The sequence below is a fragment of the Erythranthe guttata genome, chromosome 6, assembly GCF_056151865.1.
Source record: "Erythranthe guttata isolate IM_541 chromosome 6, IM_541, whole genome shotgun sequence".
In the NCBI taxonomy this organism is placed as follows: domain Eukaryota; kingdom Viridiplantae; phylum Streptophyta; class Magnoliopsida; order Lamiales; family Phrymaceae; genus Erythranthe; species Erythranthe guttata.
This window is the reverse complement of record NC_142538.1, coordinates 2,257,268-2,279,403: the sequence shown is the minus strand read 5'-3', so window position 1 is coordinate 2,279,403 and position 22,136 is coordinate 2,257,268. Positions and strand designations below refer to the sequence as shown.

The 22,136-nt window shown below is 37.3% G+C and overlaps 5 protein-coding genes and 1 long non-coding RNA gene across 7 annotated transcripts; 5 read left to right on the top strand and 1 right to left on the bottom strand.

The window, feature by feature from the left end:
• Positions 1 to 450: 450 nt before the first annotated feature.
• Positions 451 to 2,896, top strand: LOC105977975 (uncharacterized). Its single transcript, XM_088819354.1, has 5 exons — positions 451 to 809; positions 1,307 to 1,448; positions 1,779 to 2,005; positions 2,094 to 2,351; positions 2,439 to 2,896. Exons 1-5 carry the CDS (start codon positions 588 to 590, stop codon positions 2,751 to 2,753), a joined length of 1,164 nt encoding a protein of 387 aa, XP_088675480.1. The 5' UTR covers positions 451 to 587; the 3' UTR covers positions 2,754 to 2,896.
• A 1,327-nt stretch (positions 2,897 to 4,223) lies between these two features.
• Positions 4,224 to 8,475, top strand: SWI1 (SWITCH1). Its single transcript, XM_088819352.1, has 10 exons — positions 4,224 to 4,339; positions 4,943 to 5,075; positions 5,187 to 5,305; positions 5,421 to 6,295; positions 6,392 to 6,775; positions 6,844 to 6,903; positions 6,985 to 7,138; positions 7,252 to 7,305; positions 7,451 to 7,981; positions 8,111 to 8,475. Exons 1-10 carry the CDS (start codon positions 4,283 to 4,285, stop codon positions 8,273 to 8,275), a joined length of 2,532 nt encoding a protein of 843 aa, XP_088675478.1. The 5' UTR covers positions 4,224 to 4,282; the 3' UTR covers positions 8,276 to 8,475.
• BIOF (biotin F) lies at positions 8,474 to 11,903 on the bottom strand. 2 transcript variants are annotated; one of them, XM_013003239.2, is made up of 11 exons: positions 11,517 to 11,903; positions 11,134 to 11,282; positions 10,904 to 11,011; positions 10,374 to 10,609; positions 10,237 to 10,278; positions 9,951 to 10,038; positions 9,735 to 9,868; positions 9,386 to 9,474; positions 9,134 to 9,284; positions 8,973 to 9,041; positions 8,474 to 8,798 (listed from the first exon to the last, which is right to left on the bottom strand). In XM_013003239.2, exons 1-11 carry the CDS (start codon positions 11,770 to 11,772, stop codon positions 8,672 to 8,674), a joined length of 1,449 nt encoding a protein of 482 aa, XP_012858693.1. In that variant the 5' UTR covers positions 11,773 to 11,903; the 3' UTR covers positions 8,474 to 8,671. The 2 variants fall into 2 exon arrangements, with proteins under 2 accessions (XP_012858693.1, XP_088675479.1); XM_088819353.1 differs by having other exon boundaries at positions 10,904 to 11,007; positions 11,130 to 11,282; positions 11,517 to 11,843.
• Positions 11,904 to 12,062: 159 nt separating this feature from the next.
• On the top strand, positions 12,063 to 15,321 carry ATG3 (autophagy 3 (APG3)). The gene is made up of 10 exons (XM_013003251.2): positions 12,063 to 12,405; positions 12,900 to 12,970; positions 13,317 to 13,433; positions 13,530 to 13,696; positions 13,888 to 13,973; positions 14,053 to 14,104; positions 14,245 to 14,310; positions 14,528 to 14,655; positions 14,858 to 14,961; positions 15,094 to 15,321. The coding sequence occupies exons 1-9, from the start codon at positions 12,245 to 12,247 to the stop codon at positions 14,952 to 14,954; spliced, it is 945 nt and encodes a 314-aa protein (XP_012858705.1). The 5' UTR covers positions 12,063 to 12,244; the 3' UTR covers positions 14,955 to 14,961; positions 15,094 to 15,321.
• Positions 15,322 to 15,616: 295 nt separating this feature from the next.
• On the top strand, positions 15,617 to 18,520 carry LOC105977864 (PLAT domain-containing protein 3). The gene is made up of 2 exons (XM_013003253.2): positions 15,617 to 15,873; positions 17,846 to 18,520. The coding sequence occupies exons 1-2, from the start codon at positions 15,793 to 15,795 to the stop codon at positions 18,305 to 18,307; spliced, it is 543 nt and encodes a 180-aa protein (XP_012858707.1). The 5' UTR covers positions 15,617 to 15,792; the 3' UTR covers positions 18,308 to 18,520.
• Positions 18,521 to 18,864: 344 nt separating this feature from the next.
• On the top strand, positions 18,865 to 21,980 carry LOC105977833 (uncharacterized). Its single transcript, XR_001174592.2, has 6 exons — positions 18,865 to 19,115; positions 19,286 to 19,506; positions 19,611 to 19,763; positions 19,889 to 20,119; positions 21,039 to 21,205; positions 21,782 to 21,980. It is a non-coding gene; the product is annotated as an uncharacterized LOC105977833 (long non-coding RNA).
• The last annotated feature ends 156 nt before the right edge of the window (positions 21,981 to 22,136 follow it).

Sequence of the window (22,136 nt, the reverse complement as noted above, 5' to 3'; positions counted from 1 at the left end):
AAAAAAAATTAGAATTCAAAGCGCTCTATGAGACATTAAATTTAGGATAGATTATGACCACTCCGTGAGTTAAGGTTAAATTACGAAATAATCATCGTGTTGGGGTAATTACGACAACCCCTCAACTATGAATCTTCTTACACGTTCATCATTATGGTGTCAAATTCAACAGAAACTTCTACATTCCGTGGAATACTCTATAGTTTTGTGCAAAAATGTAATTTATGATTCACCACAATATGATATTTACAAGCCAAGAGACACATCTTACGATCATCTTGTTTAAAATATATGAGTGGACGTATAATAAGATTCATAGTTGATAGGTAATTGTAACTATCCAAACATATGAATTTTTGATAATTTAACATTACCTCAAGGGTTTGAGTTGACCGCAATTTACCTTAAATTTAATTTCCAAAAATAAGCTGATCTTTTGGTAATTTTCTCAAATTTCCAAAATTATTAAAAATTAAAAAATACGTTCACGCGTGCGGGATCAAAGAGCCGAAGGCGTAATCAGTGACATCATCATCAATCCATCTCCCATACAACAGTGACTCACTGAGTTTATATTTCGCAAATCAATGTTCATTTCACCCAAATTTGCGAAGATTCACCATCGCCAAACTCTCCATTCGTTGGGATCTTCTTCACTCAATCAGCTGCAAAGGGCTCTTCCCGAAATTACCCCTCGTTCGATTCGTGTTCCAAACAGAGGATCATCAATAAGGCCCATCTCTTCATCCGCTGTAGTTGCATCAAACATGGTTAAAGCTATACGCGTCCACGAACTCGGCGGCCCCGAGGTATTCTCTCTCTCTCTCTCTCTCTCTCTCTCTCTCTCTCTCTCTCTCTCTCTCTCTCTCTCTCTCTCTCTCTCTCTCTCTCTCTCTCTCTCTCTCTCTCTCCCTTTGATAATTTAAAGTTATTTCACAATAGCAAGTGGGTTTTTTTTCATCTCTGAAGGAAATTGTGCGAAGTGGGCATCGCTAATTATTGTTTACGGTTTTTCACATTCTCCGCATGGGTTGTTGTTGTTGTTGATGGTTATGTTCTATTCGGAGCTTTGCTTTACCATTAATGGCCGCCTGACTCTTCGATTTGCTTATTGCTTTCATTATATTCTGTGTGGTGAAATTCAGTAGCTTCGTGCAATTTTGTTGTGGATTAGAATTTGGATGATAAATTGAACTTGGATTAAATCTAGTTTTAGGGTTCTGTTTTATACTGATTTAACAGAGTTAATTGTGTGTGGATTGCAATATGAGTGTATTGATTACTGCTCGATGCAATTTCGTTATAGGTCTTGAAATGGGAGGATGTGGAAATCGGAGAGCCGAAGGATGGAGAGATCAGAGTGAAAAATAAGGCGATTGGCTTGAACTTCATTGATGTTTATTTTCGGAAAGGGGTTTACAAGGCTTCGACTATGCCCTTCACACCAGGTCCGATTCCTTCGTTTCTTGTATTGACACCTCCCTGTATAAGAACGTAGCTCTAATTCGTTTGTTCGATTATTTTACTTATAAAAATTTGCCGAGCACCTTATATCTCATGCCATCGGTGTATTGCCCTTCACCTGTTTGATCTTATTACTACTTGACAAGAAGAAAGAAATTGTTGCAGAACCGCTTACATATCGTCTTTCTACGAAGAATTTTTATCTTTGTCATCAATATATTTCTGGTTCATCTTCGTATTGGCACACAGACATACACGAACACGCACACACGTCTTCATCACAAATCTTACTCTCGACAGTTTTGTTATGACAGGTATGGAAGCTGTAGGTGTGGTAACTGCTGTAGGTCCTGGACTTACTGGACGAAAAGTTGGAGATCTCGTTGCTTATGCTGGTACACCAATGGGTGCATATGCAGAGGAGCAAATCCTTCCCGCCGAAAAAGTTATTCCTGTACCTCCTTCTATCGATCCCATTATAGCAGCATCCATCATACTCAAGGGAATGACTGCTCAGTTTCTAGTTCGACAATGCTTCAAAGTATGTCGAAACAAATGTGAAAGAAAACAATCAATTGCTTCATCTTCGTCTTAACCGTATCGTTGATAATGATAAATATATGGTACAGGTTGAACCAGGACACACTGTTCTTATTCATGCAGCAGCTGGTGGAGTAGGGTCTTTACTTTGCCAATGGGCAAACGCACTCGGTGCCACCGTTATTGGAACTGTCTCAACAAACGAGAAGGCAGCTCAAGCCAAAGAAGACGGGTGTCACCATGTTATACTGTACAAGGAGGAAGATTTCGTTACACGCGTAAACGAAATAACATCTGGTAAAGGAGTCGAAGTTGTCTATGATTCTGTCGGAAAGGACACTTTTGAGGTAATGGTTATACACGATGGGTTTCATATGGTGATTTCTTGATTGTAGACTCGTATATTGAAACTTTGGATTATTTATCTGATTTAGGGTTCGTTGGCATGTTTGAAAGTACGAGGATACATGGTGAGTTTCGGACAGTCTTCTGGCACCCCAGAACCGGTCCCGTTGTCGGCTCTTGCAGCGAAATCTCTGTTCTTGACAAGGCCTTCGCTTATGCAGTACACTCTTAATAGGGATGATTTGCTGAGAAATGCGTCGGAGGTTTTTACGAATGTTGGATCGGGTGTTTTAAGGGCTCGCGTGAATCATACTTACCCGTTATCTAAGGCAGCACAAGCCCACGACGATCTTGAGAATAGAAGAACTTCTGGATCTGTTGTGCTTATTCCAGATGAATGTTAGATGGTTCTTGTTATTGGAGAATAATTCCATCTGTTCAATGTTGTTTTTTATTAAATAAATAATAAATAACTAGTAGTTTCTTTTTTACATGAATACTTCTCGTTTGATTTATGAATTATTACATGAGTACTTATAAATTTAAATCTCTATAAATTAATTGAGTCGTACCACTCAAATTCTATTAATTTAACGACATATTAATATTATATTTTTAGCAATGTCCTCAAGTTGGGACCAAAAAAGAATACTAATTAAACGAGGTTATTAATTTATCGAGATTCTAGTGATCCAAAATCCTCATAGTTGCAAAGTTGAATTATAAATCAAATTTCTTTTTTTGAAATAATTATATATCAAAGTTGAACAACTTAAAAATGAAACTAAAAAAATAATAAATAAATAACAACCCTAGGGGCCTATTTTGGCTTTTCTTTGTACTGCAGGGGTATATAGGTCATTTCATTGTTGAGGGGACCAGCACAAGTCAGCTATTTTTCCTCTCCTCTCTCTCTCTTCACTCAGTGGCGTGGGTGTAGTGTGTGCACTGTGAATATTCAGTGATACTTACAGATATATATATGTATGTATACATTTCTCTCGGAACATCATTCCGTCTTTCTCTCTCTCCCCATCCTCCATCAAAAACCATAATCAGAAACTGTATTCAGAGCTAGAGAGAGAAAATTACTCAGATTTTTCATTTCTCATTTTATTCTTCTATTTTTCTCCTTATTTTCTACCTCTGGTCACCCCAATATAAAACACATTCACTGTGTGTATTTTCTCTCCCTTCTAAATCATTGCCGAAATAAAATAAAAAGGTAAAATCTTTAGCTCGGATTTCATGTTCTTCCGCCCTGTTTCAGATCGAGCTCAAAAATAACCACTGATTCGTTGCAGAAAGTTCTTCTGTTCATCCTCATGCATTTATGTATGAAGATGTACGTGGATATACGTCGTTTTGGCTGTATCGACTGGATTTAGGGTTTATATCTGGATCTTCATCTTCAAATCGTCGTCTTTCTTTTTTATTGCTTTTCCATATCAAAAAAAGGATTCTTGGAACTGGATAACAGATCATCTTCATCTTTTACCTTCTATCTTTAATTTTTTCAATTTTTTTTTTGTCTGGTTATTTAGTGAGCTGGCCCTAGTTTTGGATTTTCTCTGGGTTTGAGTTGAGTCAAAACTCAAACCCTAAAACAATATTTCCAGGTTACAGATTTTCCAGAACTTTTTCAGCATCTGCATGTGTAGAGTACTTATTTTTAATTTGTATAGCTAGGGCATAATTATGAATTTCCAGGTTTTGTTGTCCCCTTTGATTGCTATATTCGTGCAATCCCCTTTCTGTTTTACAGCCGCAATATTTACTTGTTTCTATTCCTGGAAACCTTTCGTTTTCACATCACATTTCTCCATTTTTTTCTCGAAAACTCCATTAAAACTCCCAGTTAATTCCTTTCCCCCTTTTTCTTGATTTATTTAGTTTTACATCGTTTCAATCTCCTTTCGCAGACACAGATCTTATGCTGATGGAAACCTATTACAGAAAACGCTCCAAGAAAGCCCAGCAACCGACCATGGTTGCCTCTCTCTCTCTCTCTCTCTCTCTCTCTCTCTCTCTCTCTCTCTCTCTCTCTCACACACACACACACACACAAACACGTCAATTTTGAGGGCACGGTTTTGCAGCAGAAATGCCAATGGCATCTGTTATTATTGTCTGACATACGTGTAACAATGTCTCACGCGCTCTCAGGGGTTGTTGTAGCTAATATTAGTGAGATTAAACCCCACGCGGTGATTGAAGCGTCTTGTTTTGCCATGTTACTGTGTGTGTGTGTGTGTGTGTGTGTGTGTGTGTGTTTCTGCTGTCACTAACATACAAAAACAAAATCTTTTTTTTCATAATGATGCTTGCAAAACAGCATGGTGAAAGCTAATTAATATAAACTTATAATTATTCATTTAATTTACTTCCTTTGAGAGAGACTTCGAAATTTTTTTTGAACCCCTTAAAATCCATTCTTCACCAGATTTGTGCACACACACACACGCGCACACGCGCGTGTATATATATTGTATATATTCTGTGAGACACACACACATGCAGGCACTGTTAGTTCATGCACTGATAATCACTACAAAATCGTACTAATAATATACTTCTGCATTTAATGAATCAGTCTGACCAGAAAGAGGCGGAGCAAGGCAGCATCACCGCCGGAGAGCCTCCATTTTTAGGCCGACTGCACCACCACGTACCACCACCACCACCTTCATCCGACCACTGTATCTCTCCTATTCTTCCGTTTGCAGGTATCAATACTCACTCCTACTCTTCCGTTTTATACTTACAATCATAATCGAGTTTCAAAATAATGGAGAATTAAATATATATATAAACCCACTTCTCGTTTGTGAACCCAGAACCAGAAGGTAAAACCCAGATGCAAAAACACATCAAACTGGGCTATCTGTACGAGATCGATCACACTCAGCTACCCCCAAGAACTCCCGTTCAACTCAGGTCCATCCGAGTTGCCATGGTAAGAAACTTCCACCCCAAATTAAATCCCGGAAATCTTTACCAGTTTCGCTTCTGGGTTTTTTTTTCCTCAACGATTTATCTAATGGGTGTTTTGAATTTGTTCGTAATTTTAGGTGTGCGAGATGACAGAATTGAATGTTTCAGTGAGGTTCCCAAGCATGGAGTCGTTAAGGGCATTTTTCAACTACAGCTCAAGAGAAACTCACCCTGCTTTGGACGAGAAATTTGTGATGGGTTCCGCCTTAGCAGACAGAGTGCTGATTCGATTAGTTCCGTCGGAGATTTTTTCCGAGCAGAAGAGTTTAGTTGCGTTCTGGTTGATCGGTTCTTCAGCTGCTCCTGATTGGTGTACGGATAATGTTTCTGTTGGGCATAATAATAATAAGGGAACTTATTTGTCTGAGGCACTGAAAGCAAATGGGATTGTTAGATGGGGGATAAGAAGGCAAGTTAAGTATTTGGGCAGGCATAAGGATAGTGATAATGGGAATGATGTTAATGGTCAGAACTCATCTTCAAGCTTTGTTAATGGAGTTGAGGAATCACAGATGGGGTTAATGGTTAATTGTGAAGAAGAGAAGTTGGATGGAGGTGATGGTAGTGAAGAGATTGGTGATGATGATGATGGTGGTGCAGAAAGTGATGCAGAGAGTGAAGAGAAGGGTGAGGGAGATGGAGAAGATGAAGATGAAGAAGATGAAGAGGAAGAAGAAGAAGAAGAAGAAGAGGAGGAGGAGGAAGAAGAGGAAGAAGAAGAAGAGAAGAAGATTAAGGTGAGTAATGAGAATTTGAAAAGAAAGAGATACCCTTTAAGAAACAAGGGTGGTGTGAAGAAACCAAAGATTGAAAAGATTGATGTCAAGAAAGAAAAGCAAAAAAAGAAGAAGAAGAAGATGAAGAAGAATCAGAAGAAGAAAAGCATGGGTAGAAGTAGATTCAAGGAAGCACTTGTTCTTAGAGATCCGAAAGATCGTTGGTCTGCTGAAAGGTAACAATTCTATAACAATTAGTGAATTACTAGCTAATTAATGATTTTAGTATGTTTTGTTAAGTGTGTAGAGTCTAACTGGGAAAATGTGTTTAGGTACAAGCTAGCTGAGCAGAATCTATTGGCGGTGATGAAGTCGAAAGAGGCAACCGCAGAAAAGCCGATTCTGAGGCCTCAACTGAGGGCAGAGGCAAGGAAGAAGATAGGTGACACTGGGCTACTTGATCATCTACTGAAGCATATGGCCGGAAAGATTGCCCCTGGCGGTGAAGAGCGGTTCAGGAGGCGGCACAACCCGGACGGAGCAATGGAGTATTGGCTCGAAAATGCTGATCTTGTTAGCATCAGAAGGGATGCAGGGGTGACTGATCCTTACTGGGTCCCACCACTTGGTTGGAAGCTTGGTGATTCCCCTACTCAGGATCCTATTTGTGCTAGGGAGTTGAAGTTATTGAAAGATGATGTTTCCAAAATTAAAAGGTCAATCAATAATTTCAAAATTAGTTTTATTTGTTTTTACACCAGGCTAATATTTGGTTTGTTAACAGGGATTTGGAGGTGATGGTTACAAAAATGCAATTGGAGGAAGAAGTTGGTAAATTAAAGAGGTGATAGTAGTTAAAGAATGCATTAATTTTAGCCTTTAATTATTAATACTAATGATTATAATTGCATGGAATTAATTGCAGGGAGCTTGAGGAATTATCTTCTAAAAAGAGGGAAGAAGAAAGTCAAGCAATCACAGTAACTACAAGTCGTTCTGACATCAGTCAAAAGCTCGATCAGCTTGCCACTTCATTGGTCTCCTCAAAAAGTGATTTTGTGAATGCACATGTTTCAGTGGTATAATAAATTCAAATCTTTATTATTAGTTTCTAGGGATTTTTTTTTGTTTAATCATTAAATTGTTGGATCAATGTAATAAATTGTTTCATTATTGACATGATCTTTTTCAGGAAAAGTACAAGGAACAGCTGATGGCCATCTCTGATTTTGTGAAAGAAATAGAGGTAGTAATTAAATTAAATGCATAACTACAACCATTAATGTTTAGGGAGTTAATTAGGAGTTAATGCTTTGAAGTAAATAAACATTGCTTTATTAAAACATGGATTGATGCTGAAATTGCATGGTTATGGAAAAAATCAAAAACAGGGGAAAATAGGAAAGGTGACAACACCAAATGTGGAAGAAAGGGCAATGGTGGTGGTGTCTTCATTAAATGCAGAAGCAGACATGCATTCAAAAGAGAAGAGCTCAGTGGCAAAAGAGTCAAAGAGCAAAGAACAGGAAGTACAAGCATTAAATGCTACAATATTATCAGATGAGAACAAAACAGCAGAAAAAGAAAAGACAGCAGCTGAGGAAAAAGCAGCAAGATTGCAGAGGTTGAAGAGTGGTTTCAGAATCTGCAAACCACAGGGGACTTTCCTTTGGCCAAACATGGTCAACAACGGCACGCCGCCGTCGGTTTCCTCCTCCACCGCCTCAGCTCCGCCGCAGCTGCCTTTCCACCACCCAGCCTCCCTTGTCAAGCCATTGGCTGAGAAACGTGCCGTGGCGGTAACCGTCTCCGCGGTATCTAAAGGCACAAATTATGAGGATGGTTCCAACAACTACTCCACCACCACTACTGCTTTAATCAACCTAAATGATCTCCCAACCAATCAAACTATCATGCCAATGGTGAGCAATATTTTTTGTTTGGTCAAGATTAACTTTTTATTAGTGTCTGGTTTAAATCTTTCTAAAGGGTTTCTTTTTCTTAATAAATCTTTTTTTTTTTTTTTTTTTTTTGGTGGTTTGTGGATGAAGCTGTCACCTAGTGGTGTATATGGATCAAGAAATTTGATTGGCTACAGTCAGAAGGAATACAATACTGGGAGCTGCTCCTCGATTACGAGCCTGCCTTGTGAAGTGGGGAACTGGTTGGCATTGTCTACTCCGAAATCTGCCACCGATGAGTCGAGCCGTGGTTGAACTCCTTTTCATTCGTATTATGAAAACTAATATATTTTTTTCGCATGCTAATGAAAGGTTTCTTGAGTGGGTATTATAAGGCCTCAAAGAATTTAATCGGTGTTATATTCCTCTGATCTTGAACATGTTCAGATCACCTATTTCTGATATTAGGAGATGTTATATGTATGTTATGTTTTTGCTTAGACAAAAGTTAACTATGGTGGAGTCTTGAATATTTTATATCACAAATAAGCAATTATTTTTTACTACATTAGAGTAACTTTACCTAGAAGATGGGTATTAAATCTACTTAGAAGACTTGTGTGGTTCTTAAAAATGCAAAAAATGCAGTACATGTCGAAATCTGAACAAAAACGGATATAAAAATCGAAACAACTACAGGAATAGAGAAGGCTAAAGCTTGGAGTAGCAATTGCTGTTGAATACTTGAATTTTCTGAAAATCGACACACTGAGACAGTGCATTTGTCAGCTTTTTCAAATCGTCTTTAGTATGTGCTGCACTCAGAGTTACCCTTAACCTGAAACGAAGCGAAAAAAAATATTAATCGTCTAATCTAAATCCTTGCCAAACTCATAGATCAAAGTCTTAAGTGTGACTAAGAATTAGGAAACAAGTAAACCAATAAAAAGAAACATGACAACTCATCACATGATTACAATGTAGAGCTACTAATTTCGAGTTTGACAGAGACCTGCATGAGTGTGCCGGGACTGTTGGAGGTCTAATTGCAGTGATGTGAAAACCTAATTTTAAGAGATGCCTGTGCACAAAGATTAAGACGTTAGATTATACAAAGACAAATATAAACGCGCATACATAGAGGAGAGGGGTGGGGGTGGGGGGTTAAGGTACCGGCTAGCTTGTAGGGCCTTGTTTTCACTCCCAACAATGAGGGAAATGATGTGACTTTCAACCGGAAATCCGGTCAAATCACGGAATTCTTGCACGCGTTTCCATATAGCACTCCTACGCCATGTCTCATTCTTTGCCACGTTAACAGCAGCTGCAAAAGTAAGACAAATATAATGAAGATACGTTTTCCTCACAACTAAAGTAATTAATAATCCAACATAATATAGAAATATTTAAATAAATAAAACTAACCGTGGGCAGCAGCAGCAACAGGCACTGGTGAAGAAGTTGAAAATATAAAAGACCGACCCCTGGATTGGATGAGCAGCTTCCATTTCTTGCTGTCATCCATATAAGTGGGAAGAAATTAGGTTTATTTAGCAAAAGTATTTCTTATACTCCTTGTTATCACAGTCGATTCAGATAGCACAACCAACCAATTATCTTGCTATCCAATTATTTAAGTGAAAAGAATAAATTTTAAGCTTCATTAGTGCGAGTTATGTAGCACGGACTGTCGTACAAGCAAAGAATTGAGTCCAAAACAGTGGAAACTCGATATTTTAAATGAGGCGTAAAACTCGATTTTTCACACTTTTACCTGCATGCAATGAATCCACCATGGCAACCTGCGGCTTTACTTAGAGTCCCTATGCAAATGTCCACATCAGCTTCACAGTTGAACATTTCAGCTGCACCACCGCCATTTTTTCCACAAACAAATGTTGCATGAGCCTATAGATTCAGAGGGGAACAAAGAAGAGGGTTTTACAATTACCTTCTCATAGTTCTTCGAATTGAAAATTCAGAAACTTACATCATCAATTACAAACAGAAACCCATGCTTCTTACGAAGTTTTACAAGCTCAGTCATAGGTGCAAAGTCCCCATCCATGCTAAACAGGCTGGCAAAATTAAGAAAAATGAGTACACCGTGTTTAATGATGTTATAATCAAAGGCAGGATCGAGGAATAAGAAACATTTACATATCAAAGAATAGAGGGGTACGTCATACGACGGAATGGGGCTATGTGGATGCATGATCAGAGAATGCATGATGAACGGGAATTTTAAAATTGAGATCAACGTTAAAATGACTAACCTATCAGTTACAACAACTCTTTTCTTCATTGGACAACTTGACCTGGTATTAATCCATTAAACAGTAAAAGCATACAGATTAGCTTAAGAGAAGAGAAGACGAGGCCAATGACTTGAAAGAGAGAAAAAAAGGCCTACAATAATGCATCGAGATGGCACATATCGGCATGCCTGTACACAAAAGCCACAGCATTTCCTTGTCTCTCAGCAAGGCGAATACCATCAATTATTGATGCATGGTTCAGAGCATCAGAAAATATAGCAACTCTATCGTCTTTTGACGGTTTGCCGCCAGCCACGAGCAAACCAACGTTACCGACAGCTGTCATGAAGGCCATGTTGGCTGAAAAGCCTGTTGGACAAAGAAGGCAATCCTAATATTTAACATTAGAACAACGACCAATCAGTTTTTCAAGAATTAACAATACCCTGTCATTCCGCACAAAAGATGCTGATGAAGATCAAGTACATTCAAAAAAACAGAAATTAAAACGAAAAACAAATCTTTACTGCCCCTTTTGATGTAAAAGTATAGTTACTTGAGCAGATTTACATAATCCCCTACTCAACAATCTAGCAGCTTATTTGGAACCAAGAGTAGGGAACTCATCGAACATTGAAAACTCTCGACAGATACTATCTGATTAAAGTTAGAAAATTGTACTAACCTCTTTTCGTTTAAGGTCGGCCAATGATGATTCAAGCAGCCTATGGTAAGTAGTGTACCCACAGATCAAAGCAGAACCTCTTGGACCCATTCCGTGTTCTTGAGCTGCCTACATAATCATCAAACTTTGTATAAATAAATATTCACAGCTGCAGAGCAATAACAATGCCAAGACTCGGTTAAAAAAAAAGCGAAATTTAATGGATTGCTAGCGAAAATTCGGTAACATGCCTCGATAGCTGCATTGCTAACCATTGGATGTGAACTCAGTCCCAAGTAATCATTACCAGAGAAGACGATTAACTTCCTAAGCTTTCCGTCGATTGCCTCTGCTTTATCGTCGGCTCTTACAACCTCGTCTACGACATCATTGTCATCCCCTATAATTTCAACATTTGTTCTTTCAATATCCATTCTAAGTATTTCTACACATGAATTCTTTAATTTCTTAAAGCTGAACTTTATTTCCCCAAAAAATTAGCCCAGTGCAAAACTAATGCCAATTTTACCAATTTAGTGGAAAAAAAATTAAATTAAAGAAAGATATAAAACAGACACACACACACACACACACGACAGACAAAAGGGGGTAGGAGAAACAAATTGAATTGCACCTGAACTGGGGACATCGTGCAGCCATTTTCGGAAAGTGGATTCTGAAATCTCCACCTCAACAGAAGCTCGGTCCCATTTGTTTGGGCCATCAAAAACTCGATTGAGATTCGACGGAGAATTTTCGGCGGAGGTGGAGCGACGAGCAGCTCCGGCGAGGAGGTGAATGGGTCTGAGGGAGCGCAATACATTAAGCGATTGGAGTTTGGAGAGGGCTTCTTCTACCCAAAAGTCCCACGCGCCGCCATTCACCTCCATTTTCACGCAGCAGAAAGTGAAAAGGTTTTGCTTTATTGCATTTGCAGAGGGGTTGGCCTGCAACGGTAAAGGTCACGTGAGGGGGGAAATTTTACATATTAACAATTGGCTAATTTACACAATGCACCCTTAAAATTAAAATAATAGCAAAATGCACCCTTCAACTTATACTTTCTTGGCAAAGTGAACCTAGTGCAATTTCCGGCTGAAAATGTCACCGGAAACATGATTTTTTGACTTTTTTTTTTAATTCAATTTAATAAAATAATAATTATAATTATTAATTTATTATAGTTTCATAAATATCTAATTATAATTGAAGAAAGAGAAGCTAAATCAAGTCAAATTAATTTCGCACAAAAAAAAGAAAAACCCAAACTCTGCACAAAGTGTAAAGCTGCACGCACCTCTCTGCAATTCCTCCGATCCCGTCCGTGGAAATTCCACCGGAAAATCTCGATTCCGGCGAGAGATGGTGCTTTCGCAGAAAATTCATGAGGCGTTCAAGGGGACGGTGGAGCGAATGACCAGCCCCCGCACCGTATCCGCCTTCAAAGAGAAAGGCGTCCTCAGCATCAACGAGTTTATCCTCGCCGGAGATAATCTCGTCTCCAAGTGCCCTACCTGGTCTTGGTAAATCTCCCAATCGCTTTTCCTTTTTTTTTTCGCCCTAATTACAGCTCCTCCGTGTTTCTTTTACCGTCATCTTTGTGTGGACTATGGAGCTAATTATGGATTATTGATTCAAAATTATGATCAATATTTCAGTTTAATATATGCTAGGAATGAAATTTCGGAGGGTTTATCAATGCAGAAAGCTTGTTTTAATTGTTCTTAAGAATCCTGTATAATCCCCAATTGATTTCCGTGATTTTTCGGTATATAGTTATTTTGGTTTATAGCTCCCAGTGTTCAGTTTCAGATACCACAATGTTGGGAGGCTTGTTGTATTCGTTCAGTGTAGACAATTTGGATTCGTTATTTGATCCTGATCCCATTGGGAGGAACAGATTTTGATGTAGTGATAGTTGTCTCTTTCTCCATATTTTCGATGATGGTTTACTCCTTGTCATTTTGGCGCTTGCTGTTTGATTGTTGTCTTATTGGGTTTTTTTCCGTGTGTAAAGGGAATCAGGTGAGCCTAGCAAAAGGAAGTCATATTTACCACAAGATAAGCAATTCTTGATGACTAGGAACGGTAAGTGGCTTCCTTGTATCCAGAAAATTGCTAGGATAGCTTCAGAGTATGTTGCTATAATTCCTATATGCTTTTTCTGATGTGCTGATATTGTGTTTATACATTATGTCGACTAAATACTGAACTTTAGATTACCCGAAGCATTTTCTATCATACATACCCAAACAATATAATGTGGAGAACTAAATTTTGACAAAAACTGAGTTTCTTGAATGAACTGTAGAATATAAATAACAACCTTCAAGATTTCCTATTCGATTGTTTCATTTTACTCGCTATGGTGTTATTGTGCAGTTTATGTTATTTATTTCTTTTTAATCTTTCTTATCATGTTTTTCACATGCAGTCCCCTGTCTCCGTAGAGCTGCCTCAATTGAAGAAGAATATGAGGCTGCAGGAGGTGAAGTTTTACTTGATAATGAGGATAATGATGGTTGGCTGGCTACTCATGGAAAACCTAAAGGTATGCAGTTCGTTTGTTCTTTAGAGTTACGACATTTGTTTATTTAAATAGTTGCTTTATTATTGTTGCTTGGCTTCATACTTCTCTTGCATCTAGAAAACAAAAATGACGAGGATGAAAATTTACCCTCCATGGAGACTCTAGAAATCAGCAAGAAGGAGACAATCCAGTCAATCCCATCTTACTTCGGAGAGGAGGAAGAGGAGGATATTCCAGACATGGCAGAATTTGAAGATGCAGACAACCTTATTGAAAATGATCCTGTAAGTTACAGACTCCGATGTAGCCAAAACTTCATTTTTTTAAAGATCAACTGTTATACCTCTAATGAAAACAAGAAGGAATAGACAGATCAAAGTTTGATGCGGTTTTGTGTGTATTTGCATGCTCCTTTTGTTCATAAGCAATAGCAGCTTATTGTCAGTGTATTTTCAATTTTTGGTCATAAATGCAGGCAACACTTCAGACTACATATCTCGTGGCTCAGGAACCTGATGACGATAACATTCTGCGAACCAGGACATATGATGTCAGCATCACGTAAGCCAAATTTAATCTTGAAAAATATTCGTAACTGGTTAAGTCTATAGCACCATGTCTGACAATCTCCCTCTATTAGGTATGACAAATATTACCAAACGCCTCGAGTCTGGCTCACTGGATATGACGAGGTCAGAAATTGAAGTTTTATTGCACATTTCATTTCTCAGTTTGGTTGGATGATATGCACATGCAAACCGTTCGTGTTGTGATCCTGATATGGCATTTTATTTTCATTAAATAATTTTATCGTTGTTACTTGTGACAACAGTCAAGGATGCTTTTGCAACCAGAACTTGTTCTTGAAGACGTTAGTCAAGACCATGCACGCAAAACGGTGAGATATTGTTTCAGCATTTCTGGGCGCCGGTTCTCAACATTTGAATTTATTTTTACTAAGACTATCTTATAATCTAGCTGGCTTGTTCTAAGATTTTATTATTCAAATTCAAGAATCTCATAGATGAAGGATGGGTGTTAGTTCTTAATATTTATGACAATGGCACTTCTCTGATTATGTACCCACGACTGGTGTTTCTTCACATTGACATCAGGTTACGATTGAAGACCATCCGCACTTGCCTGGCAAACACGCTTCTGTACATCCATGCCGCCATGGCGCTGTAATGAAAAAAATCATTGATGTTTTAATGTCACGTGGAGTAGAGCCCGAAGTTGACAAGTAATTCCTTTAGTTGAAAGCATATTTTTTTCTCCTTGTGCACGCACATCTTACTCAATACTGGTCTAGTATGGTCAATGTATACTTTGCTAAATCAGAGTTTGTAGTTCGAATTTCTCTCTATTTTCAGATATCCCTCTGCAATATTTACATTTCTTCTATCGTATCATTTATTTTTTTGATTCTTTTTTCTTTTCCGCAGGTACCTCTTCTTGTTCTTGAAATTTGTGGCGTCTGTTATCCCTACCATAGAATATGATTACACAATGGACTTTGATCTCGGTAGCTCTAGCTCCTGATTTCAAGGTAAAGTTTGTTATTAAAAGAAAATGGGGCTCAAATATATATCAATTGTATCATGCTCATGTGGCTCGTTTCGTTATTAACTTAGCACTCTTTTTTTCGTAACTATCCATTTTTGTTTTCTGCTTCTTGCAGATTGATTCTGGCAAAGCAATTGTCATAAAATGTCGAAAAGCTGTTACTCCTACGGTGAAACTTCTCTGATACTCGTGCTTCAAATTGTCATTCCTTGTATATTACATTACATATGATATCTCTATAAGAATGATGTACACTAATGAACTTGCTTGAAGGTTTGCTTACGTCATACCTACTATCTGTATCATAATTTTTTTTCTTCTTTATTTGGCTATTTTCAACTTTGTTTCTGCTCTTTTATAACATTGTTTTCTTGCTTCTGTCTTGTTCATATGAAATTGTAATAAAAATAAATAAAATAAAATAAAAAGTATTTCACAAAGTGAAATGACAAGCTAACCCCCCACAGGGCAATTGAATATGCATATATAGGAGAGATCTGACTCCCACGTAGTTTTTATCGTGGCCATTTTCTTCCTATTTAAATATAGGCAACTTCAATTTTTTTAAAGTCTTGACTTTATAAATTTTAGATCCAGGCTTTAAATTAAATTAAATGGGACAACGTCACACGTAGTTAATTAATCAGACAGTTAAATACCAATAAAATAATATTCATATTATACTATATCAAATTAATGGCAAAAAAGTTGTCTCTTCAGTGCATGAGGCTGCTATAAATATATATATACAACCAGAGTTGATATATACAGAATCCTGTATTAAGTATTTGGGTAAACAAGAAAAAGGATAAAAATGGTGAGTGGTCGGTTCTTCCTCTTCATCTCACTAGTTGTGATTGCTTCTCTTTCTCTCTCTTCCTCAGCTGCCTCTCCTGTAAGTCCAACTTTCTCCATCTTCTCTATATTTATATTTATATATAAGAGTAAAAAGCAGTTTACCCCCTAAACAAATGCCCGTTTTGCACTTTGCCCCCCAAACAAAAAAAATTTGCACGTTCTTACCTGAACTACGGTTTTTGTTGCACGGTGCCTCAAAATTGGAATTTTCAGGCCATTTTGACCGGAATCTTACACACGTGCTTTTCACGTGAGTTTTAAAGGGGCAAAAGAGTCTATTCTCTTACATTCTTCATAAATTAAAAAAAAAAACAAAAAACAAAATACTAAAAGAAAAAACGAAAAAAAAAAAAGAAAGAAAAGGAAGGGCTGCCGACGCCATTTCTACACTCAAATAGGCGATTTCGGAACGGCTTCTTCTTCATCTAGATAAACCACGGCGGCACCGACGAGATCCCCTCTACCCTCATAATCGATTTCGTGGTGAATTTGAATATAACAACAGCAACATAAAAGGAAGGGGGTCGCCGACGTACTCGTCGTCCGGCGAGATGACGAAGGCTAATCCGCCGCCGATGGAGGAGGGGTTCAGGTTCGTGACGGAGAACGAGAAGAATGTGGAGAAGCTCCCCAGGGATTGGGTGCCAGGTCGCCGGAAATTGATGGGTTTCGAGTATAGGATCTTGCCGGCGCCGGAGTAGGGGACGCCGAGATCGCGAGTGAGTCTGACGCTCCCGTTGCTCATGTGGGCGTCGCCGAGCAGCTTCATGGTGGACAGAGTAAGCGTCCCGAAGTCAAAATCAGTAGACGCGGACAAGAATAAAACGAAATTCGCTACGAGAATCAAACAGAAGTAAAACCCGCCGGAAAGTGACGTCATTGTCTAGATTAATTCAGAACAATAACCCATTAACGAATAATCAAGGAAGTTATTATGTCCTGTATTTTTTTTTCTCACCCGTGACACAGAGAGAGAGAGAGAGAGAGAGAGAGAGAGAGAGAGAGAGAGAGAGAGAGAGAGAGAAACTGAAGAAGAAAATAATTAATTGAGGGAGTGTGTGAACGGTGGTGGTGGTATGGGAGAGGAGAGAATCGATATTTAGAAATGGCGTCGGCAGCCCTTCCTTTTCTCTTTTTTTTTCGTTTTTTCTTTTTGTATTTTGTTTTTTGTTTTTTTTTTTAATTTATTAAGAAGGTAAGTGAATAGACTATTTTGCCCCTTTAAAACTCACGTGAAAAGCACGTGGGTAAGAATCCGGTCAAAATGGCCTGAAAATTCCAATTTTGAGGCACCGTGCAACAAAAACCGGAGTTTAGGTAAGAACGTGCAAATTTTTTTTGTTTGGGGGGCAAAGTGCAAAACGGGCATTTGTTTAGGGGGTAAACTGCTTTTTACTCTATATATAAATGAAATGTTTATCTCTCTGTGTGTGTATAGCTTATTAGTTATATCTATGCAATCCTTTGTCTTCATGAATATTCTTCATCTCTTTGGATCTATAATTTCATATGGAATTTTTTTTTATTTTTTTTTTATTTCCATCAAATTCACTTATGGATCTAGATCAATGGGACCTTAAAATACAATAAATTAAGCAATTTCTTGAAATCGTTTGGTTACATGGATTGGAACAATTTGGATTATGATGGATTGTATTCGATTTAGATCTACTGCTAGAATTGTTATAATTTTATATTCAATTTGATTTTTTTTTTTAATAACATCACTAATTAATTTAATAATAATAATTAGATTTTAATTTATGGTATTTTAGGAAGAAGGTGTCGTTTTCGATAATAGCATTTAGTTGACGACTTTAGTTCTTATTTCGGACTCGTAATTTTCTCAAATAAGTACGTTACTAGCTCCTACTATTTATAGTTAATCGAACTTAATTATAATAAGACTTTAATAACTCCATCATAATCATCTTTTTTTATGAATAGATAAATAAATAAATAAAATCTAATCTTTTTATATTTTTTTTCATCTAATTCCGAATTTGCAGAATGAATGCGTATACAGTTTCTTCATTCAAACCGGTTCGATCATCGGGGCCGGAACAGACTCCAACATCACCGTCACATTCGGTGATTCCGCCGGAAAATCTATTCGGGTCAGGAATATAGAAAACTGGGGCGTAATGGGCAAAACACACGACTACTTCGAGAGGGGAAGCCTCGATATATTCACGGGCCGGGCCCCGTGTATCGGATCCCCCATTTGCAAGCTCAATGTGACTTCTAACGGGTCGGGTCCCCATCATGGTTGGTACTGTGAGTATGTCCACGTCAGCTCCACTGGGCCCCACACTAACTGCAGCCAGTCGGTATTCCACGTGGACCAATGGTTGGCCTCAGATGTTTCACCCTACAAATTGTCCGCCGTTCTTGATGGGTGCTCCAAGAAAGCCCAATTGGAAAGTGGGCCTTTTGTAGTCAGAAAGCCCATTACTTCTACTTCCGAGTGATTTTAATTTTTGTGTGAAAATTGTGTGTCTATGTGTGTGTGTGTGTGTGAGAGAGAGAGAGAGAGAGAGTTTTCTTGAGGTTTTGATCATGTTTTCATTTTTTATTACAAAAAACCCCTTGGATGATTACAACTACTCGCAAGTCGCAACTATAAATTTTCTTACACGTTCATTATTACGATGTCAAATTCAATATAATATTTTAGATTCCGCGGAATGTTATCTTGATTATACTCGTTTTATACAGTTCTAATGCACCACAGTTTGATATATACAAGCAAAAAAACACATTTTATGACTATCTTGCTTTAAAATGTGAAGCTCGAATGGGATTAAAATGGGTACAAAATTAAGAATATTATGTATAAATCTAGAAGATTCCATTAAATTTGATATGGCAAGGTTGGACGTATAAGAAGATTTATAGTTGAGGGTAGTTATAATTACCCCAAAATAATGAGTTTTTTTGTAATTTGCCAATACCTTAGGGGTGTGGTTGTAATTTACCCTAAAATATAATTATCTATATATAGAAAAGGCTTTAAAGGAATCAAACCAAAGGGGGGAAAACGACTAGGGTTTCGAGAGAGGCAAATCTAGAGAGAGAGAGGCTTGCGGTATGATGAAAGGGTCGGAATTGCGACGGAAAAGGAACGGCGGGAGGCACCAACGTGGAGGTGGTTGCAGCCTCTGGTTTCGTGACGGAGATCGCAGCCGCAGCCGCAGCCGCAGCCGCTGTCATCCTTTCCAAATCAAAGAGACGGGAGATGCTGCCGCATTAGCTGTTCATCTCTACAACAAAACACATGTATCTCTCTCTCGCTCTCTCTCTTAAAAATTAAATTGTTGTTTTTCATGCTCTGTCTGAATGCTACTAATTATTTAATTAATTAACGATTGATTCATTCATCAATAATCGCTTCTTATCTTATTAATCTGTATATATATATATATATATGTGTGTGTGTGTGTGTGTAGCTCAACAAATACAGTGTAGTGGAAGTGCTGAGTGCAGCTGAAGTAGGACTTATACTGAATATAATTTTTACCGCTAAGCCTGAGCCTGAGGAGGAGGAGGATTCTGCTTTTGATGATAATGAGTATCCCATATATTTTCGAGCTTCCGTTAACAACCTTTATACGTGTGTTGAGTATGTTGAAATTGTCCGTGATGCTCACCTGCACGCTCTCGATTATAAGTAAATCCACCTTTATTTTTCATTCTGCTTTATTTTCTTCTTTTAATTATAATTCTACAATTTTTTATTTATATACATATATATATATATACAATAATGTCTAGTCTTCCGAAGAAGAAGGAGCCTGTAGATATGTTTCGAGATGGCCCTGTCTTGTACGGCCCGGCCCAGATTGCACCACCTGCTGTGATGATGAAACGAAGAATATTCTCAACGAATCTACCGATTTAGCTCTTCAAGTCCGCAACAATACCCATGTATGTATCTTCTTCAAAATAAATGAATCATTAGTAATAATAATAATAATAGCCTCTTCTTTTAATTTATTATGGGTGTGTATATAATATATATATATATATATATATACATATGTTGTGTGTAGATTAAAAAATACAATTTGCCGGTTCTGGTGAGTGCAACTGGACATATATCCGGACATATATCCACAGACTCTAACTCTAAGGTGGATTTGATGTTTACCGCCGAGCCTGATCCTTTGCTGGAAGACAGTGATGCGAAACCGAGAACTTTTCGAGCTCGGGTTTTCTTCCTACACAAGTATGTAGAGTTTGTTGGTCTCCTCCCTCCTACCAACCTCACCTGCTAATAATAGGTAATCGATTTTTCATTTTGCTTTTCTCAACCAAAGTTTCTTACTCTTCATATACCTATGTACATTTTAATGAATAGAGAATCCTTAACTTCTTCTAAGACCACCATCAAGAAATCTATTGTCTGAAACTGATGATTGATTGCTCTGATAATCTTTTGTTTGGTTTGATTTTATTCTGTCTTGGAATGTTAATTTTTCATACTTTCATAGAAAATTGCACCATAAGACATGTTAAATATGTGTTAGTGAAAAATGTGTATAGAAAATTGCACCATACGATGTATCATGTATGTCTTAGTAAAAAGTGTGTTAGCAAAAAGCTTACTTTGACCATCGTAATTTAATTACATACAGATAATATAATATAATTATACTAACCAAATATTAAGTTGCAATTCTTAATTATTGTAGCTCTTAGTTGGATTGATCAGTTTTACAGGGTTATTTCTCATAAATAAGAGAATTTTGAAACTTTGTGTTTTGACACTACCATTAAATTAGAATGTAGTTAGAATAAGATTCAACTATTGGATAAAAATTGATTTGCCTAAACATATAACATCGTCAGTATATATAAGCCAATTTGATTAATGGACTTTGGAATCGGTTTTGCTCGATATATTTAATCATATATACTCGCTAACCGAAAATATATATATTTTTATAAATAATTTACACTAGCCATTTGAAAAGTTTTTACTTTTTTTAGTTGTGCGTACGTATATTTATCTTTATAGCCTGATACATGACAAAATAAATAAAAAGTTTATATCTTTTAGCATGAAAACATGAGAAGAGGTCAATTAATTGCAATGTAGTATGTGAAGTATGTAGTCCTTCCAGTTACACTGCTTAACAACTTTCTAGCTTTATATGCTTTTACTAGCATTTAACATCTTTTTTGGTTTTTCGTTTGCAGGTGTTAATTTCCATATAATCAGATTTTGAATCTTTTTTTTTTATTTGTGAAAAATTATGATGGCGTGTGGTGGTCAATACCGCGTAGAGAAGGCTGGAACAAATGCTATGCTTACGTATTTCGACAATTTGCATGTTACTGCTACATTTCTGTGCATTTCACTACTGGTAAGATGCTCTACTATACCCTGAGTTTCTCAATCAATTACGAAAAAATGAAAATATCTTGAAATTGCTATACAAACATGAAGACGAAAATATCGTGAAGTTGCTATACAAACTTCAACACATGCTCGGCAGCTCGAACCACCAGAAGTACTTAGGCCGCCAAAGGTTCCTTTAAAAAAAATAAAATAGTTTAGAATTCATTGCAATAATAAAAAAAAAATAGTATAGTAATTCATTAGGATCGTAGATTTAAATTACGGCCTCACCTCTTCATAAACCCCAATTGCATAACAGTTGGGTGTTATATATTTGCACGCTACTTTGGCTAGTCCGTGATCGGCCCAACTCTTGTCCCAGCTGTTCTGAATAATATAAAACCTTTCACCTTTATCAATAATCAAGATAATATGGCCATCATAATCTTTTGACATATTCCATTGAAATAATCAAGATAATATGGCCATCATAATCTTTTGACATATTCCATTGAAGGTATAAATTTTCTGTACAATCAAGTTAATTAGTATTCTTTTCAATTATAAACTAATTGTGTTGTACGTTAACTTGGTTGTACAGAAAATTTATACCTTCAATGGGGATATGTCAAAAGATTATGATGGCCATATTATCTTGATTATGGATACGGAATTGATAAAGGTGAAAGGTTTTATATTATTCAGAACAGCTGGGACAAGAGTTGGGCCGATCACGGACTAGCCAAAGTAGCGTGCAAATATATAACACCAACTGTTATGCAATTGGGGTTTATGAAGAGGTGAGGCCGTAATTTAAATCTACGATCCTAATGAATTACTATACTAATTTTTTTTTTTATTATTGCAATGAATTCTAAACTATTTTATTTTTTTTAAAGGAACCTTTGGCGGCCTAAGTACTTCTGATGGTTCGAGCTGCCGAGCATGTGTTGAAG

Coding starts and splice junctions, on each gene's coding strand:
- ATG3 (XM_013003251.2), top strand. CDS start 12,245: ATGGTGCTTTCGCAGAAAATTCATGAGGCGTTCAAGGGGACGGTGGAG. Junction 12,406..12,899: donor AAGTGCCCTACCTGGTCTTG/GTAAATCTCCCA, acceptor CCGTGTGTAAAG/GGAATCAGGTGAGCCTAGCA. Junction 13,697..13,887: donor ACCTTATTGAAAATGATCCT/GTAAGTTACAGA, acceptor TCATAAATGCAG/GCAACACTTCAGACTACATA.
- BIOF (XM_013003239.2), bottom strand. CDS start 11,772: ATGGAGGTGAATGGCGGCGCGTGGGACTTTTGGGTAGAAGAAGCCCTC. Junction 9,042..9,133: donor AAGGCCCTACAAGCTAGCCG/GTACCTTAACCC, acceptor CTTTGTGCACAG/GCATCTCTTAAAATTAGGTT. Junction 8,799..8,972: donor GTCCCGGCACACTCATGCAG/GTCTCTGTCAAA, acceptor GCTTCGTTTCAG/GTTAAGGGTAACTCTGAGTG.
- SWI1 (XM_088819352.1), top strand. CDS start 4,283: ATGCTGATGGAAACCTATTACAGAAAACGCTCCAAGAAAGCCCAGCAA. Junction 6,296..6,391: donor GATCGTTGGTCTGCTGAAAG/GTAACAATTCTA, acceptor AAATGTGTTTAG/GTACAAGCTAGCTGAGCAGA. Junction 7,139..7,251: donor TGAATGCACATGTTTCAGTG/GTATAATAAATT, acceptor GATCTTTTTCAG/GAAAAGTACAAGGAACAGCT.
- LOC105977864 (XM_013003253.2), top strand. CDS start 15,793: ATGGTGAGTGGTCGGTTCTTCCTCTTCATCTCACTAGTTGTGATTGCT. Junction 15,874..17,845: donor CTTCCTCAGCTGCCTCTCCT/GTAAGTCCAACT, acceptor CCGAATTTGCAG/AATGAATGCGTATACAGTTT.
- LOC105977975 (XM_088819354.1), top strand. CDS start 588: ATGTTCATTTCACCCAAATTTGCGAAGATTCACCATCGCCAAACTCTC. Junction 1,449..1,778: donor GACTATGCCCTTCACACCAG/GTCCGATTCCTT, acceptor TTGTTATGACAG/GTATGGAAGCTGTAGGTGTG. Junction 2,006..2,093: donor TAGTTCGACAATGCTTCAAA/GTATGTCGAAAC, acceptor TATATGGTACAG/GTTGAACCAGGACACACTGT.